We start from the raw sequence: 18880 nt of genomic DNA on the forward strand, positions 1-18880 counted from the left end.
AGAGAGAGAGAGAGAGAGAGAGAGAGAGAGAGAGAGACGGGAAGAGCAAAAAAATTATAACAAATACACGCAGCTCTTTGACCTCTTTTGATCGCTCGACATCTCTTTATGGTTGCACCAACATTAATTAAATATTTTCAATTTTTTGATAAAATTTATATTATAATACACTTTGATGAGCTTATTTAGAATTATATACTTTACAAAAATATATATGTGTAAATAAATATGCAATTATCGGAATAACATATATATATATATATATTTTTTTTTTTTTCAATATTATGTGATAATTGCTGGATTATATTTTGTACACAAGTTTAATCGACTGTTGGCGCAATCACTTTTTTCCTTTTTATCTTTGCCTTCTCTTTTGATCGGCACGCGTTGCTCAAAGCACGCTTTGGTTCCACGTTAGTCACTTATCTTTCTGTTTGTTTTAATTTAGTAATAATAATAAACACGTTTGATTAAACCAAATGAGTTTGATAAAGAAAATTTTTTTCTATCACGTATGAGAAAGTAATTTTGTACAAAAATGTTAATTAAATTTTTTTTCAAAACTTATGCAAAACTTAAATTTGAATTTAACCAGAAATCCATTTGATCTTTCATTATTTGTAATTATGTAATATGTGATTAAGCTATTCATATAAAATTTTAGAATAGTAATTGAAGCTTCTACGCATGAATACTAGCTGTTTTTTTTATTTGATTAAGATGATTGAAACTAATATACTTATTTAGTTAACATTCTTATTCAGTTTTTTTATAATAACTTTAATTTATAATCTTGTTGATATACTCATTATTTTCAAAATCAATATGTATTTTATTCTTGGTCTTATAATACTTATCATTATACAGATTTTTAAAATAGATTTAGATTTCATAAAGATTTTATTTATTTATTTCATATGTGTTTAATATCATTAAATTTGATGAGGGGCACTTTTTTGGATTATTGTATTGCACAATTATGAACGGGAAACCCCCTAAATATCACGAAATATTAAGAAATGCAATTTATCATGTTGTTTTCTATTTATGTAATCTATAATTGCATATGTCTATTGCATTTTGATAAATGTAGGCTACATTTCATTTTCTAATTTCTGCTTTTGCCAATTTACACTTTTTCACTTATAGGGTGCTATTTTTACTTAGATTAATTATAAAGATTTTTTAAATACATTCAAAATCGTTTTTTTAAATTATGGTTAAAAAAATAATCAAATTTTTATTAAAAATTGATCTAATCCAAACTTATGTAGGACATATTACATATTGAAGTAGCAGTACTGTTCAAATATTCTACATCCTTGAATTTCATGGAATTCTTACGTAGTAGCTTATTTAGAATTTTGCGCAAATATATGTATAAACGTACAGTTCAGATCATTGATGACATTAGTTTTGATGTCCGAAAAAGTTTTGGTTTTCCTGCGCATTATACATCTTATCATATCATTTTCTGAATATGGCTCTCTAGAATAATTCAAAACAATTTCAAACAAATATTTGTTTTATCTATTCATTTAATGCTTATCATACCAATCAGTGAAATGCATTTACACACATATATACAACACAAACGCGCGCGTGCATACATGCACATGCACACATATATGCACACGCTCAAGCTGTAAATTTTAGAAAATTTGAAATCCTTTATTCGAATAATAGAATAATGATAAATATTTTTAGATTTAAAAAAACATTTAAAAAAGTCAATTTTGCATTTTCTAATTAAATTTGATATCAATATTGATATTAGATGAGTTACTTTTTTTTGTTAAATAAAATATCAAGCATCCAATTTATCTTTTGATAATTTTGATATAATTTTGAATTAAGTGAAATTTGTAAGTATCGATACTCTTGAGTTTCTGTACCTAAAAAGAATCTCATATGTATTGCCACCTTTGTGAACTTGATATCTGATTTTTAATAAATTATGTTTTTATTAAAAAAGTAAATTTTTTATTGCTAAATGTTGGTAGTAATAACAATTTTACAGTAGTTCTAATTGTTGAAAAACATAACTTTGAAAAAATAACTTTCATCCGATTTTAGGATAAAAATGCTTATTAATATACTTTGATACTAAATTAACTTTTTATGCTATTGCCAATATATTGAAATTTTTAGACCTTTTTTTTTGTAATTTAACAACAATCGATAGAAATATTATTATTCTATTGAAAATTTAATTTATGAAAAGTTAGGTGTCAAGTTCACAAAAGTGTTATGGCCTAGAAAGCCTCCTGAGTGATTACTTTCTGTATATCGATAAATATTCTCATTTGGAATCATCACGGAGAGAAAAAAATCGTATAGAGATTCGAAGCCGCCATATTACGCTGCACTCTTATGTATTGATCGATGCATACCCGCGAAATGCGCACAGCCGCGAAGTGTCCGGCTATTCCACTTCCGATGACCTCCGCAACGCGGTTTGTTGAACTCGCACTATAAATGGTCAATATTGTTTGCAAGACTATGACACTTACCCTTTGCATATCATTGATTACAGTCCAATAAAATCATAATGAGAAATATTAACCATTAATAAATAAACTTCATTTCGAAATTAAAGGATTTATTTCATGAATTAATGTGGAAATTAAGTTTTTGTAATAAAAAGAAAAATTAATAAAAAATTATTGAATAATAAAATCCAAGATGTATGAAGGAAATTTATATGTATGTAATAATTTTCAATCACTTAATTTCGTCATTAACGTAGAAAAATGTCATTGCATTTTTACATTCAACGACTGACCTATAGTATCTTTTGTTTACTTTATTAGAAGTAATTTGATGACGCAAACGATGGCGTGGTCGACTTTGCGCAGAAGCGAATGTTGTTTGCCCTATCGAATAATCACTGAACGACATCAATTTGTGTTGCTCACGCATGATGCTTGATCAGCGTGAAGGTTTTGGCGAATACATTTTTTTAAAGGGAAACTCTCTAAGCAAAGACAAGAGAGTTGATTGTGATTTTTTTTAAACACTCAATAGGCGGATACTTCATTTTTTTTTTGTTTTTCTTATTTTCGCTTAGATCCGTTTTAAGCTAAATGGAAAACGATTACTTTTCTTCAATCGAAATAATAAAGAATATTTTTTTTACATTATATTTGTGTATTATTTGAACAATAATTGGTAGAAAAAAATTCTTAGGAAAAGATTATCACGCGTGACCATGTGAACTTCGACCTATCGAGTTAATCGATTCACGCATTTTTTAGTTCGAGAGAATCTTAACAACCATTTTATTTATTTTATTCAATTTAAATTTTATTTAATTTTTTTTATTTTGAAGCCTGATTCTGTAATTCCTTGCATATGTTTTCTAAATAAGAATTTCTCTTTATAATTCTAATTTTGCAAAATTTTGCAAGATTTTTGTTTATGAAAAGAATCAATGCATGTATCCTTGCCTGACGTTTGCCTAGCATGTGATTGTCCTAAACATTATCATTACAATAGTCACAATTATTATTTTAAACATTACTTTCTCTTGCTCGATTTTATTTTTCTTCAAGACTATGCTATTACTATTAATATAATCACTATTAGTCATGCATCATGAAAGCCCATAGAAAGTATAAGAACGGTATAAGAAACTTGCGGAAATAATATTTTTTTGGGGAATTATTATAATTATTTTAATTGTTTAATGCTACATAGATGCAGGGCAGTTATTTTGTATGTTTTTAAGAAATATTTGTTGTATAAACATTTAAATCTCAACGAAAAGTTTACACTTGATCTTTAATCGAATCACGAATTCATCTCTTTTATCTTTGTGATTGATTCTTAGCAAAATGTACATTGTTTTTATATTTTTGCTCAATCGTTTATTATTAATTGATAGTAAAAAATACACATCAACTAATTGTCCAACTAATTGTTTTAATTTTCAATTTATTTGATTAAACATATCTTTTTAGTAGCACTAAAAAGTATAAAGTAAAAAAAAGCGTGAAAAAGAGTGTACAACAAATTTTTCATTTGCTAATAACATATCACTGATGTTTTTGACTCAATTGATCTGTTCGAGTGAGGGTTTCAGTTAAATATGTATATATATGTTTCATATTTGTCTCGCATATAATCTAATTGGCATTTTGCTAAATGTTGATTTAGAAAATTGAGAAAGTTAGCCTAATTAAATATAAATATTAAAAATAAACATAAATATACAAAGATAACATAACAAACATAAAAAAAATCTGTTTGGTTTTTTTTTTAAAGATTTGACATTGTAACAATACAATTTTTTCAATTTTAACTGCTAATTATATAGAATGTACGTTACGTGTATACAAAGTATTAATTATAATTCAGTTTGTGCTATGTTGAATATTCCGATGCTTTTAAATTATTTGATTTACGTCTACTCAATATTAATAATGACGCCGTAATTTTTCGTGCCTCTTCGATGCACAACGAGTAATTATTCCGATACATTTTGCAAACGCCAGCAAAAGAGAAGACTGACACTTAATTATCTTCTTCTTCTTCTTGAAGTATCGATTCAGTCAAGTACCTATCTCTACTCTGCATCATCGGCATATCGAATTCTTTCCTTACTGCAACGCGGTGCAACTAAATGTGCAATCGAATATAAATTGACCGATCAGAGTCAATGTGTAAATTCTAATGGAATAAAATGGCACCGGCGCGTTATCTTCAATGGACCAACAGTACGATATTCCTTTTTTAAGGAATTTGTGATGTATTAACGAAGAGGCCATTTTGGCGAGTTCTTAGTTTTCTAGTCTAGCCTAAGCTGCTCGCTTATACTAGACGCATTACGCTATATTTACGGTCGAAAAACGTATTAGTTGAGATTAGTCGCGTGACGTTGGCAGAATGTAAAAACGAAAGATGTAAATTATAAAAATTATGTATTTGGAGAAATGATCTCTCTCAACGCGGACTTATCGATGAGCGATAAGCTGTACACAAGTGAATCGATTGAATACGTAATAGATACAGTGGTACACAATGGTCCACATCGACTTCATTTAACATTCCGCCAGCGCTCACGAATTGTCATGTAACTATAGGAGCCTCCAATACCGCATAAGTAGCGCCACACTAGACACGGCAGACTCACACAAAGATAGAAACACCACACCTAGCACCAAGCCAAATTTTGCGATCATTCCCAAGTCGTGCCGTCTCAACACAAGGTCAGCATTTAACGCGGAATTCCTCCCGATTCTGTTGCAGGCCCGTGGGAGTCTGGGGAAAAATTGTGGGTTCATTATGTGCGATCGCTGGTGTCCTGACGATTGCCCTACCCGTTCCCGTAATTGTCTCCAACTTCAATTACTTCTATCATCGTGAGACTGACCAGGAAGAGATGCAGTCACAGAATTTCAATCACGTGACTAGCTGCCCATATCTTCCTGGCACTTTAGGTATGTCGTAGCATTCAAAATGTAGAAATGCGTTTGATAATTTTTTATTTTATCTTTTATTAAGGGTTGTTTAAAAAGTTGTTTTGGGATAATGCAAAAAAATTAGATCGATGATGAGGAAAAATTAATTTCAAATTAATTTCATCAAATAATTTTTATAATACTGTAATTTTAAATTACTCTACGAAAATATTGTATTACATGTATTACATTAATCGAAAAAAATGATTATATTGAATTATAAGTAATATATATTTATTTATTTAAAACGTTTTATCAAATTCTTTTTAGACTTTATTATAAGTTTTGTATATTATCACTTTAAACATTGAGAATAGATCATTATTCAAATAAAAAAAAATAAAAAATAAATGTAAATATTCAAAATATTCAAATAAAATAAAATAAAAAAATAAATGTAAACTTGTACTAAATATGTGCATATGTTTTTTTAGGTTTGAAGAAAATCTCGATGTCGGAATCCTCGTCGGATATAATGGAACTGGAGGAAGGCACCCTGTTTACTCATCCGGAGATTACGAAGAAGTCAAATTGTAATCCTCGCCACAATAACAATATCAATCCAGCCTGCATGAGCATCGAGACTGACGTCTGACTACTAGGTACGTATATCATATTTACACTACTACCGATATTGGTATCGCAACCAATATTCTTATTTTTCATCTCGGATCGATTACAGTGAAGGAGACGGTGGCAGCGTGGTGGCCATTACTAAGTCAGTTGTCAAAGAGCAACTGCATCTCCCTGCGGTGCCTGACGTAGGCCTCCTTCACTCGTCATTATAGTCGTAAGCGGCTGGCGTTGTTCGCCAGCCTGTCCAGGTTCGTCATTGCGAGGGGCGTCTTGGATAAAGAATACGGGAGGCATCAAGAATCATGATCCTCTGGGAAGCCGATCACAGGTTGCTTTTTCATCCGAGACGAGATTACGAGAAATAGAAGAGAGGTGGGGTGGGCTCAAGGGTGTATATATATATATATATATATATATATATATATATATGTATACGAAGAAATGGAGATTAAGTTCCAGTCCGTTTTCGACGCCGTCGCCTTCCCCGCCATCTTCTCAGCGAGCTTGCGCCCCGCGTAAGGACCCACGAACGAAGGGGACGGGATATTCCTCGTCCGCGTGCATGCGCGCACGCGTGCGGCCCAACCCCCGACACCACCGACTCCAGTGTTCAAAACAAAAAAAAATAAAGATATAACGGATGATACCGAGGAAATATCGTAGCGTCTTCGTATAAGCGCTGACGAGTATCCCCTTCCGTCCTTACGGGCTTCACCAGCTTTCGGAGTATCGGATAGGTGAAACAGAGAAGGAGAAGTCGGTAAGTGGCGGAAGGAACAAACGGGAATCGTACTATATAATACTATATTAATTATTATCGATATAAATTAATTGTGAGTACCGTACACGCAGGGCGAGGGTAAGTTAACAAAGTACGTTTTATGATTAATCGCGAATGCGGACGGGGACACTTAGAAGACACTACTTGCGATAGAGGTAAAAAATGATAACCGACAAAAAAGGTCGTAAAAGATGTATCAGGAATGACGAATAGAACGATGAGAATTGTAGAGAGAAAGAGAGAGAGAGAGAGAGAGAGAGAGAGAGAGAGAGAGAGAGAACGAGAACGAGAGAGAAAGAGAGAGCGAGAGAGAGGTGGAAGAGAAAAAAAGATAGTGTGTATGTACGGCGTAGACTATTCTGTTTCTTTTTTTTCTCTCTTTTTTTTTTAAATTTTCAAGGACATCAAGTAAGTCGTTTTTCGAATCTACTTAGCATTATCAGGCATGTTATTTGATAATGGAATTTATTTTTTTGTTATGTTACATTTGCGCAGATAACAGATTTAAATGCCGATGAACGTCGATATTGACGCAGTTAAATTATTTCTTAAATGAAAAGAAATAAATGATTGATTACTAATAACCATGATAGTCAGATATTTACAGAAATAATAATACAAACAATTTTTATGATATTCACATATAATTGCAAATATTATTCTAGCAATTTTGAATTGTACCCCCGCCGCTTAAGATTATCTAGATTGCATTTTGAAGAAAACTATTTATCAAAGTTCAAATTATAATGCAATTGTATATTATGTTTATTTTTAAAGTTCTTGTTATATATAAAAGTTACATCACTTATATATTCAAAATTCTCTTCAAAATTATGCTTATATCCGAAATCAAAGAAAGTAGAAATTATGTATCAGTATTAAGTGACGGGGCGTATATATTTATCTGAATAGTAAATTTGGAAAAATAATACAATAGATCGAATATCAAGACGGTGCGAGCATTTTTAATGATAAAAAGCGTCCAAAAAGAAAGAGAAACCGAAAATGTCTGCCGATGGCGCGTGAATTTTATGCCTATATTATAATTTCGATGTCTCAACGCGTACGATTTGATATTCCTGTCTTCGAGATGTGCGATAACGATTTCTCGAAAATCATGGATGATTGCTTGCAAAAGCAAGATGATGATGATGATGATGATGATGACAATTAACACGAAGAAGTTTCAAAACATGTATGTTAATAATATTTCATATATGATACGCATTCTTTGTCTTTATTAAAGCTCAAAGATGGAAAGATCACTGTGTGATTCCTTACAAAATTAGATTTTGATTTGTCTCGAAATTATGAAAAGTATCTCTTTGATAATGAGGAATAAAATTGATCGAAAAAAGAAAGATTATATAGCTGTTATAGTTTTCCTCTTCTTCTCTTATAAATAAAATTTTTATAAGATCAGTAAGATCTTTATAAAAATGATTCCTAACTTGTTCAGAAAGCGATTGCATTGTATGTCGTTTTGACAGATAAAGAAGAAACAATTATTTTGAATTTCAAATTAGACGCCAATGTAATTCGTGTCAAAAAGAAAGAGGAAGACATGTGATATTGAGATAAGCTGTTGTCTGTAGAATGGATTGGCACGCCAATTGATCCTCGCATCCTCACAAAGAGTTTTCAAATCTGTTCGTTTTTTTCTGTACGACGAAAGTACGTCGCAGAATTTTCAAGACTGCCATTTCATCACATTTCTCGATTTATATCGCGCCAAGAAGTATCCCAAGTACATTTTATGGAGTCAAATCGATCCGATCAAGCTTTGATGTGCTTGATTCGATATAAATTCAACAAGAACCAAAGTCGACTTATGGGACGTATCTTCGCTCGCATAGAATTTAAGGACATAACAAAAGGAGGAATCCGCAAAATAGAAATCGCGAAATCCTTGTTCCTTCTTTCAAAGTTACCGATTTCCGATCACTGTTTAATTTGACCAAAGAAAGAAGCAACTCTGATAAACTTTTTCAGTATCCATCTAATATATCAACTACATTTTTTATTAGTATCGTAAAAAATTAAAATTTATGAAATGAAGGTTTTATTTGTATCATTGTGTTTAGTTTGATACTGAAAAAGTTAACTATTTACGTTTGAAATAGAAAGAAAAGATACAAAGTATGTAATTTAAAGCTGATGGCATAATGAAAAGTTCAAATAAAATATAGGAGCACGAATTAAAACATTTGCCGATAATAAATTAAAAGAATACAAAAGTAATTTTCATTATTTATACTGTGGTAATACAAAAAAATTGTTGCTAAATACCAAAGCAACGGAATAACTTATAATTATCAATTTTTTATAATGTGAGCAATAAAAAATGGTTAAAAAAGTATTTAATTAGAAAATAAATCTAATTAAAAAATCATCATTTTAATTTCAATACTATCTATTTTGAACAGCAAAAATTAATCTTACTATAATTGATTAAAAAGGAACATAAAGAATATATTAATCGTGACATACATATATTGACTTTTATATCCGTTATTTAATTTTGTTATTCCTCAATGTTTGTTAATATCAATTTACATTGCTAGTTCCTATATTTCATTGTGTATCAGTCAGTTTTCATTGTGTATCAGTCAGGCGTGCAATCAATTACATGAAAAACGATGAAATAAGCAATCGACCGAAAGGGAGAAAAGAAAGAGAAAACAATTAAACCGACTTTAGTAGATAATTTTAGGAATGAATTTAAAAAACAGATTGACTGATCTCGTTTTTTACTAGACATGTTGATAATGAAATTTTAGTCCTCAGTATGATAGAGATTGAAAAAGAGATAGAGAGATAAGGAATGGACATGGACGCGCGCATGACGTGTGTACGTGTGTATGTGATTGTGTTGTTGTTTGTGTGTGAGTGCGTATGTATGTATGTGTGAGAAAGAGAATAACACATATTACTAACACAATAATTACACAGAGATTTACGTTACACGCTTTTAATATAATATTCAAACCTTTCACCTCGCTAATTTAGTCCAAAAAAAGAAATATAGAAATAATAAAGTGGCAAAATGTAAAAAACTACATCAAATTACCAGCCTAGCTAAAATTGAGAAAAAAAGACAAGAGAGAGAGAGAGAGAGAGAGAGAGAGAGAGAGAGAGAGAGAGAGAGAGAGAGAGAGAGAGAGAGAATGTGTGAAAGTAAAAGACAAGAGAGTGAAAATGTTCTATGAACGATAAGTTTATTACTACTATTACTACTCTTACTATATTATCACTACTGCAACCACTATTATTACTACTACTATTACTTATCACTACTACTTAATATTATTAACTACGAATTACTATTACTATTACAACTACCGCTGTGCTAATACCGAACAAAAAAACATGCTATGGTGAAATATTTAGATAACGAAAAACTATTCTGTTAGACACAGTCAGTAGCCAGTAGAATACATGAAGATAGCCATTAGGTGGCGAATTACATTGTTGTTGCTGCGCGTCGGAGTCATTAAGAATATTCTTATCAAAATTCCAAGTCTTCGTAGATTCGATCAAGCCGAGACGGTTGTATATAGTCGGCTGAGTAAACTCAAATAATTGTCAGATAGCGAAAATATTATAAAAAATACCATATGCGTTGTTATTCCGTTCGGTTTCCATCGGCAGACTTTCGTCGTCTGAAAATAAATGCGAAGAGTGGAGTTTTCATGACGAGCCTTCAAAGATAGATCTTATCTGATCTGTTTTATTTTTAAAATTATTCTTATTTTAGTTAATAAAAAGTTTCTTTATACTTTTATACTTTATACTCTTAAATCGGTTGCTTTCAATAATAAGTATATTATTTTTAACATTTTTATCATTGATTTATTTTTATATTAATTAGATTAAAGTTAAACTAAAATATAAAACAAAAGTTATTTTGTTCTAAAAATTGTTAATACTAAAGTTATCTATTCGTTAATGAATTATGGAGATATGGAAATTGGAAATTTTTAGTTAGTAATTTCAAAATGTTTTTTGTCCTGATCCTTAAATTTAAGATCGTCGTGCTAAAGTGAATCTCTTCAAATCCGTTAATCTTCCACTTATGTTATGCCGTGTCTGTATTTGATTATGTGAACAAGGAAAGGAGAGAAAAAGAACAAATAAGGTGTCATGGTAGAGTAATTTTGGACATATAATTCGTGCACCAAGGACATGAATGACATTTTGCAAATGGCACAGGATGATTGAGCGAGAATAATCACCGATGTTCCTTCTAGAAAATTAAGTTACCTGTATTCTGCCGCGGAGGAAGAGGGAAAGGAATAATTTTTTTTTATAATCCTTTCTACGATTCCATACGAATTGACAAAGTATCGATTATCGAAGCGTCTCCTCCGCCGAGAATTCAGGAGAAAAGCAGGATGGAAAGTGTGAATGAATGTGTAAACAAAGGGAAAGAGCAAAAGGGAAAGAAAGAATGGTACTGTGTGTATGAGAATGAATGAGAGGAAGAAAAAGAATTATTGATAGTGAAATTATGTGAGTGGAAGATGCATTCCGAAATAAACTAAGTAAAAATTAAAAAAAGAAAAGAACTAGTCTTGCTACAAAGCTAGAATTATATTTCGCTGTCGCTATAGAACGAGATGATTCATCGCTACTAATTAATTAATGCGAGAAAAAAAATGCGAAGAGGAGATAATCGGCGCACCGTCGAGTTCTTGAATAACCAAAAGAATAACTAACCAAAAAACGAATAGTAATAATAGTAATAATAAAATAACACGTACGGTAATCAGGTTGAACATGATATTATGAATATTATTATTCCATGAAGATAAAGCAAATAAATTAAAAACAGTTTAGAGTGCCGGCACCACTCTCGAGCATCCCCCGTCCTCTCTGGCCCCTCTCTGGATTGCCACGATCGATTCTTCCTTGATTCGATCTTGCGCGATCAATACTATCGAACTAAAATAGCAATAAACTGCTACAATTAATCGTTTGAAACCAAGTAAAAATAATAACGAATGTGAACTGTATTGCGAACAGAAGATCGATATGTGAAAGGTAGAATCAATCGTAACAAATCCTCGCGCATTTAAAAAAGAAAAAGGGCGTTATGTGTAAAGGATGCTCGTACGCCGCCCGTGCAAAAAGAAGAACGCAAAAGGAGAAAATAGTGACAAAAGTTAATAAATGAACAAGAAGAAACAAGTGCGAGCGCTCGTAGATCGAGACGATCGCTTTCAAGTGATATATTTAGGTATTATATGAGTTATTAAAGACGCTAAAAATACAATAGTATAAGAACTGAAACGAACGTTTGTTATCACTCGGATAACGTTTTCGACGATTGATTTATGCCGCGATGAGTATTACGTGTAAATGCATGTAGATATATTATATACAGGGTGAATCGTAAAGCGCAGAGATCAGTAGCAAAATTATATTCCTCGATGAATGTACTGTATATAGTTAAATTTACAATTATGTAAACTTCTTTATTTTTATAATAATTTTTATAATCTCAATTTTCAAGGAACTTGTTAAGTATTGCGTTAAATTTTCATTTTCTCTGTTGGAATTTAATGCGCTGAAAAATTTTTAATACATTTATTATAATCGACATAATCAGATCTTTAATCTTTTTACGAACAAAAATTGTTTCTAATTTCATCGTGGAATAAGTGCCTGCTACCACGACTCTCACATTTAACGAAATACCCTATATATCATGTACATGTGTGATATATAAATCTATATATACATATATAAATATATATATATATACATATATGCTGAAATATGTATATGTAACGGATGCCGGAAGAAGATACGGGGCAGATGAAAATCGCAGGGAAAAAAAAAATATATTGCGCTCGATACTTTGTGAAGAGAAAAGAAATAATTCGTTTGCGAAAAGTAGAAAGTACTAAAGTTATATTATGTATACATGTACGTATGCAAACATATACACATACACACGTACACACGCAAATATATACACGACGTACACAGGCAAACAAGAATGACTTGTGAATAAGCTATTTAGTAGCCTAAATCTAAAGAAACCAAAAAATACATAAAGAATTTGTAACGCGAGGGCTGCATACGGTGGCGGCCATCCCTGCCATTCTAGTTGATCAGAATCCGTTTTGTGAATTAATTAAATTAATTAATTGATTGATCGAGAACTCCTTTATATAGTGTTGAGCACTGTTTTAAGTGCTTTTCATTTTTTGGCTGTGTGAAGCTTATACTAATGTAATTTAATGAGATAAAGAACATAATTATCGATTTCACGCAATCACCCTCAGAACTTCCCCGAAAAGCGGGAGAGAAGAATAAATAAAAAAGATGTATGAAAAAAATAGAATAAGATGGAGAGAGAGAGAGAGAGAGAGAGAGAGAGAGAGAGAGAGAGAGGGAGGTGGGGGGGGAGAGGAAGGGTAGGGAAGGGAAAGACGAGGAAAAAAGATGGGATAAAAAGGGGAATGAGACTGGGGAATGGGTGAGAAGAAGGAAGAGAAGAGAGAGAGAGAGAGAGAGAGAGAGAGAGAGAGAGAGAGAGAGAGAGAGAGAAGAAAAAAGGAAGTACTGGCACAAAACACGGTCACAAAATGAAAGAAATGTAAAAGAAAGCAAGGAGGAAAAAGCGGCGGCAAGCATTCACATAAAGAATTATTAATAAAATAATTAAGTAAAATTAAGTAATAATGAGAAATAGTAATAATGAGTAATGAGTAATAAAAGCTAATGAGAATATCTTAATAATAACCGTTAAGTGTGTGTGTCACGAACGCGCGCCACGTTTCCCTCGCGATACGTTAAATGTATATTATTATATATGATTCCGCATCCGTTTGTACGCATTTTAACAAAGAAAGCAAAAAGGAGGATCAATGAAGAATAATATGCGAATTATTACAGCATACATTTAATGATGTATAAATATACCAGAAAAAAGGATACTACATACTCTTAACGGTACTAGCTCACAAATATCCTGCCGAGTTGCCCCGAGTTACGCTAAGAACCACCTGGCACGTTTTCACAAACAAAAGATTTATTAAGTTGATAAGCGCTAAGAGAAGCTAAGTCCATCGCCTTATTCAGAATTAAATAAAAACTATGAGTAAACAAAGAAGAAAGAGAAAAATAAAAAAAAGGAAAAGACAATAGAGAGAAATAGTAAAAAGGAAAAAGAAGCAAAAAATAAAGAGCAAAGAAAAATAAAAGAATGAACAAAAATGTGAAAGAAGAATGGAAAAATATAAGCTATAGAAGAGTTGAGTATGGAATGAAAAAAAAAAGAAAGGCAGCGTGTATAACACATATAAACTATTTTTCGCCTGCGCCAAATAATCCTACAAAATAATTGTTATGATTAAAAAAGAAAAAGGAAAAAGAACTGCTAATTTTTCTAACAAGCCCGCGAATGTCGTGGGGAGACGATTGATGTCCTACGTTTCCCTATGACAATTTTTTGTAAAGCCACTATTTCTATATTGCACAAGTTGCTGTACTCCATTGGAAGATGGGGAAGAAGAAAAATTCAGCATAATTATTTGCCGATTTTAGCGAAGCTACACGATTAGAAGAAAAAGGAGGAGATATAAAATGAATATAATGCACGAGACTCGACAATGAATTTATACAACTACAACTAAGACGAAGTCTGTGATACACGAAATTTCGGAATTCTTTGGATAATTTCATAGATTCTCTGGAAACTATCAAAGAACTTTGGATATAAGTAATAGATTTTCAGATTCATAAACTTTCTTTTGTTTTTTCGCTTAACTTTTTAGTATTACAGCATCTCAAATATGTGTGAACTAAATCTTTAATATAATCAAATTTAAGTTTTTCCTTCTTCTCATACTTGCCATATTCATTATCGCGACTCGTGCATTTTTGCATTAGATTGAGCACTGACGGAGTTCCGTTAGCCGGGTACCAAGGCACTCAGGGCAACGATTAATATCGATCTTATTTATACGATGATCTAAGCTATTTTTGTTGTACGTTTATTACACTGAAGTGTAATAAACAAAGAAATGTTTATTACACGCTACGAAAATTTACGTACAATACCAAATGCATCCGTAGCTATTAAATGAAGTAAATAAATAAAAAATTGCTCTCCTGATTATTAATAATTAATAATTAACTCTTTGAAAATAATCGCGCAGTTCGGAGATGAATGAAGCTTGCTTACCATTATTATATCACACTCGGAATTTACACAATTTAGTAATAGATCGACAATGTACTTTCTATATTTTTTCTTTTTTCGTTTTTTTTTGTATCAAGTTTTAAATGTATAATATGTGTTCTTTTTTCGCGTTTTACATAAAAATGCACAAATAATTGGAGTAACGATATGAAATTATGTCTATTCGCGCAAATTAGGATTTCCGTCACATTTATTGATAATAGCGAATCATGTAAAAGTATAAGTGAAAAGATGGGAAGGGGAAAGAGAATCGAAAGAATTGAAGAAGGGATTTTACAAAAACTATAAATATGCGTCGAAAGAAATCACGCGTGCTAATTGAATATCATGACAAGCATATCCAATAATACCAACACCAATGGAATACTCGTGAGAAAACGAAGACGAGAATTCTCCGTTGGTTAAGAAAAAGAAGTTCAAAGAAGGATATTAATGAAAGGAAGATATCTTGAGTGAGAAAAAATATAAGTAGAAATTCTTTTCTATAAAAAAAAAAGAAAGAAAATTAAATTTGTTATAAATTGATACACGGGTGCATTGTTATAAAATTACAATTATGTTCATCGAATTATGAGAAAAGTTGACAATGACTATGTGCAGTTTTCGATGATAAATACGATGAAAATCAATTTATCGATCGAGATCTATACATATAGGGGTGAAACAAATTTTATTCACTAGCTGTATATTAAGGACAGCCATATAGTATTTATATAGTCCGTTTGTTAATGTTTCAGATATTTTATTAAATGTTGATATAATGCTATGTACTGCGACATTCCTTATTTGTGCCGGAACCTGTTTAAAAACTTTAACCCTTTATAGATTTTAGACATTTTAATAAGTGACGTTTTGTGAGTTTTATATATATATATTATTTATCTGTTAATCCTGATGTATTTATTATACAAGAGATAAATATTGTTTGAAATTTTTATTTAATTAATTATTTTGAAACAAGTAAATTACATAATTTCTAAAGTTTGTTATTTAATTTAAAAAAATAAAATTTTGTATTATCAAAAATTCACTAATTCTTTTAAATTAATTCATAAAAAAATTATTATTCTATAAAGGGTTAAAATTTGAGCACTCCACCCGTGTTAGCCAATTGATTGGTCAACTGTTCATTAGCAATCATTAGGATGAATGTGAACATACTGGGTAATTCGAACGTACTCACGAGAACTTTGGAAGCCAATTAGATTCTAAAAGATTCTAACAAGCTAAATGTAGTCTTGTGAATAAGTCTACATTTTAATTAATTTTATTAATTGAATAGTTAACTTTTTCTCAATTTGAATTAAAGCGCAGATTAAAATGCGTAAAGTTTATGAGGGTATTCTCGAAAGACCCGGTACTGACAGTTATAATATTCCAACAAAGTATTCTCGTAAATCGAATCGTTATGATTCGCAAAAAAACGAAGGAGGGAGGGAAACGGAGTAAATGTGACAGATAAATTTTGAAAGGATGGTATTGGAGCGAGAGATTACTTTAATATTGTGCAAATTTCTCATTAATGTTATTTTCAATTATTTTTTATATAATATAAGACAAGTTATAACATTAATTAGCATAATTAGAAAGCGATATGGGTTTATAATTTTTTTTGGTTGCTGATTAATTTAAAATCAATTCATACTGTTTTCATAATGATATTGTAAGATAAACAAATGAAAAGAATATTTGATTTTGTTAATATTAAGATAGTATATACCTTATATGATTTGATCGTTTGACTACTAAAGTATATTCCTGAAAAACTGATTCTCAACAGTTTTATATAAAAACTGTTTATGTAATCTTGTTTTTTTTTTATAAGAAAAGAATTGCAGAGATATGAATTTACTTATTTTTGACTATATATTGACTACTTTAAATATATTTTTACAATATATTTAGCTTCGAATAGAGCTCCCTTATATTGACATAATTTTATTACATTAAATTATATATCGATACATTTTCTATTATATTAAAGATCTTCTCGCGCTTAAATAGTTAATTGCAAACTCTCCGATTCGCATAACTGAAAAATTCTTCGCTGCCAATTAATTGTCATTAATTAGAGATAGTCCGATGCTAAGCGATTGCTAATACGAAATCAAAATAGTATTTAGCCGCGCTGAAAAATTTTCAATTACAAGCAAGAAGAAAGTAAAACTGATTCCACACAAGTCGTAAATTAAGTTTCTATAATTTTTTTCTCATACGAGTAGTATTATTGCACTCGTATGTAAAAATTTTGGCGAATAAGAAAATTTATTTTTAACAATTTTGTTAAAATCTAATAGAAAATTTAAAACATACGAATTGTATATGTGTGTGTGAATTACTGTTAATATTATTTTAAATTGTTGTAATTATATTATGACGATTGCAATGAATTTAATTGGAATCTAATTGCAATCTAATTATAACTCATTTGTGATTTGATATTAATTTGCGATTTGTATGAAATCGGCAAAAAAATTATGCGGCACTTCTGCTAATATTTGCAAAGTACTGAAAGAATAGCGAATGATCCTGAGCCTATATAGGAATGGCAACATAATAACGATATTTTTTGAATATCGATTTTTTTCCATTTTCAGAGATAGCAAAATAATATTGGTATTATAAATATTTTTATTGTTAATTTAACGATAATTTACAATAATGATAATTTGAAAATTTTAATAATCAACAGAAAATGTCAACTTTTGTTATCTTTAAAAATGGTAATGTAATATCGATAATTAAGAAATATCGATATGCAATTGGCAGGGTCTCAATATTTGCCACATTAAGCCCATTTATACACGCCATAAGAAACCGCTCACAAATAATTTGTAACGTTTTATAAATAAATTGGCATATCAAAGTATGTATGTGTGCATGTGAAAAAAAAGGAAGAAAGAGAGTATTCATTTGTATGTACAAGAATGTGTGGGAGAAACCTTCCCTCCAAAATAGAAAAAAAAATATAAATGTATGCGAGTAAGTAAGACAAAATGTATGCAAAAAAAGTGCGCATGAATGAAAAGAGAGTGAAGAATTCGTAAAATTTATTATTCTCACTTCTTCATCGATGAACGCTCTGCTGGTTTGGAGCATAGTCATATCGTTAGTGCGTAAGTCTGTATGTGATGATGTTAATTACTGTAATATAAAGAAGCAGGAGAAAACGGTGCAAAAAGAAAAGAAGAGATATAATATACCAAATCGTTAGTATCACGAGAGAATCAATGTAGGAAAGGATCAAACAGAAAAGAAGAGGCATGGTATTATTTGTCTGGTATTACTGGGCATGCTTTGAAGGGATAGTTTTTTATAAACCGAGACTTCTCTATTTCCTAACCTCTATCTCCCAATCATCATAACCTGCTCTCTCTCCTCTTCCCTTTCTTCCCGCTCTTCGATGAATATTTTCACAATAGAAACATTGAATTCTCTCCGTTTGTATTTCACGTACTGGATCGCTTTCTGTAGAAAATAGAAAGAAAGGCAGAATAAGCATGAATGAGTGAATGAATGAAATAAGAAGACGGAGAGAATGCGACAAAGAAACTAAAAAAAGAAAATGTGGCAAAGAAAAATGAAAAGAATGAAGAAAAAAACAAATAAGAATGAAGAAGAAAGTGAAACAACTTGATGAAAAAACAAAAGAAGGAAATAAAAAAAAAAGAATCAAGGAAAAAGTTCAAATCAATGAATTCGGATGTACGTGATTGAGTAAAAGAAAAGAGAGAGAAAGAGAAAGTAAGTGTGTATGCGTGTGTGCGCGTAGAGAGAGAGAGAGAGAGAGAGAGAGAGAGAGAGAGAGAGAGAGAGAGAGAAAGAGAGAATGCAAAAAAGAGCACC

The 18880-nt window shown here is 30.8% G+C and overlaps 1 protein-coding gene across 11 annotated transcripts in view; it reads left to right on the forward strand.

Moving 5' to 3' along the window:
- shaker (potassium voltage-gated channel protein Shaker) overlaps positions 1-18876 on the forward strand; it is a 107279-nt gene extending 88403 nt beyond the window's left edge. For 9 of the 11 annotated variants that reach the window (XM_089070974.1, XM_011637135.3, XM_011637134.3 and 6 more), the window contains 3 exons: positions 5251-5441; positions 5897-6064; positions 6145-18876. In XM_089070974.1, coding sequence (XP_088927100.1) covers positions 5251-5441; positions 5897-6057 — 352 coding nt within the window. In that variant the 3' untranslated portion in view covers positions 6058-6064; positions 6145-18876. Of the gene's footprint in view, positions 1-5250; positions 5447-5896; positions 6065-6144 lie in introns of those variants that run through there. The other 2 variants (XR_016137981.1, XM_089070975.1) reach the window with 2 other exon arrangements.
- The last annotated feature ends 4 nt before the right edge of the window (positions 18877-18880 follow it).

The sequence above is a fragment of the Pogonomyrmex barbatus genome, unplaced genomic scaffold (assembly GCF_055798465.1).
Source record: "Pogonomyrmex barbatus isolate J1 unplaced genomic scaffold, ASM5579846v1 scaffold11, whole genome shotgun sequence".
Classification (NCBI taxonomy): Eukaryota; Metazoa; Arthropoda; class Insecta; order Hymenoptera; family Formicidae; genus Pogonomyrmex; species Pogonomyrmex barbatus.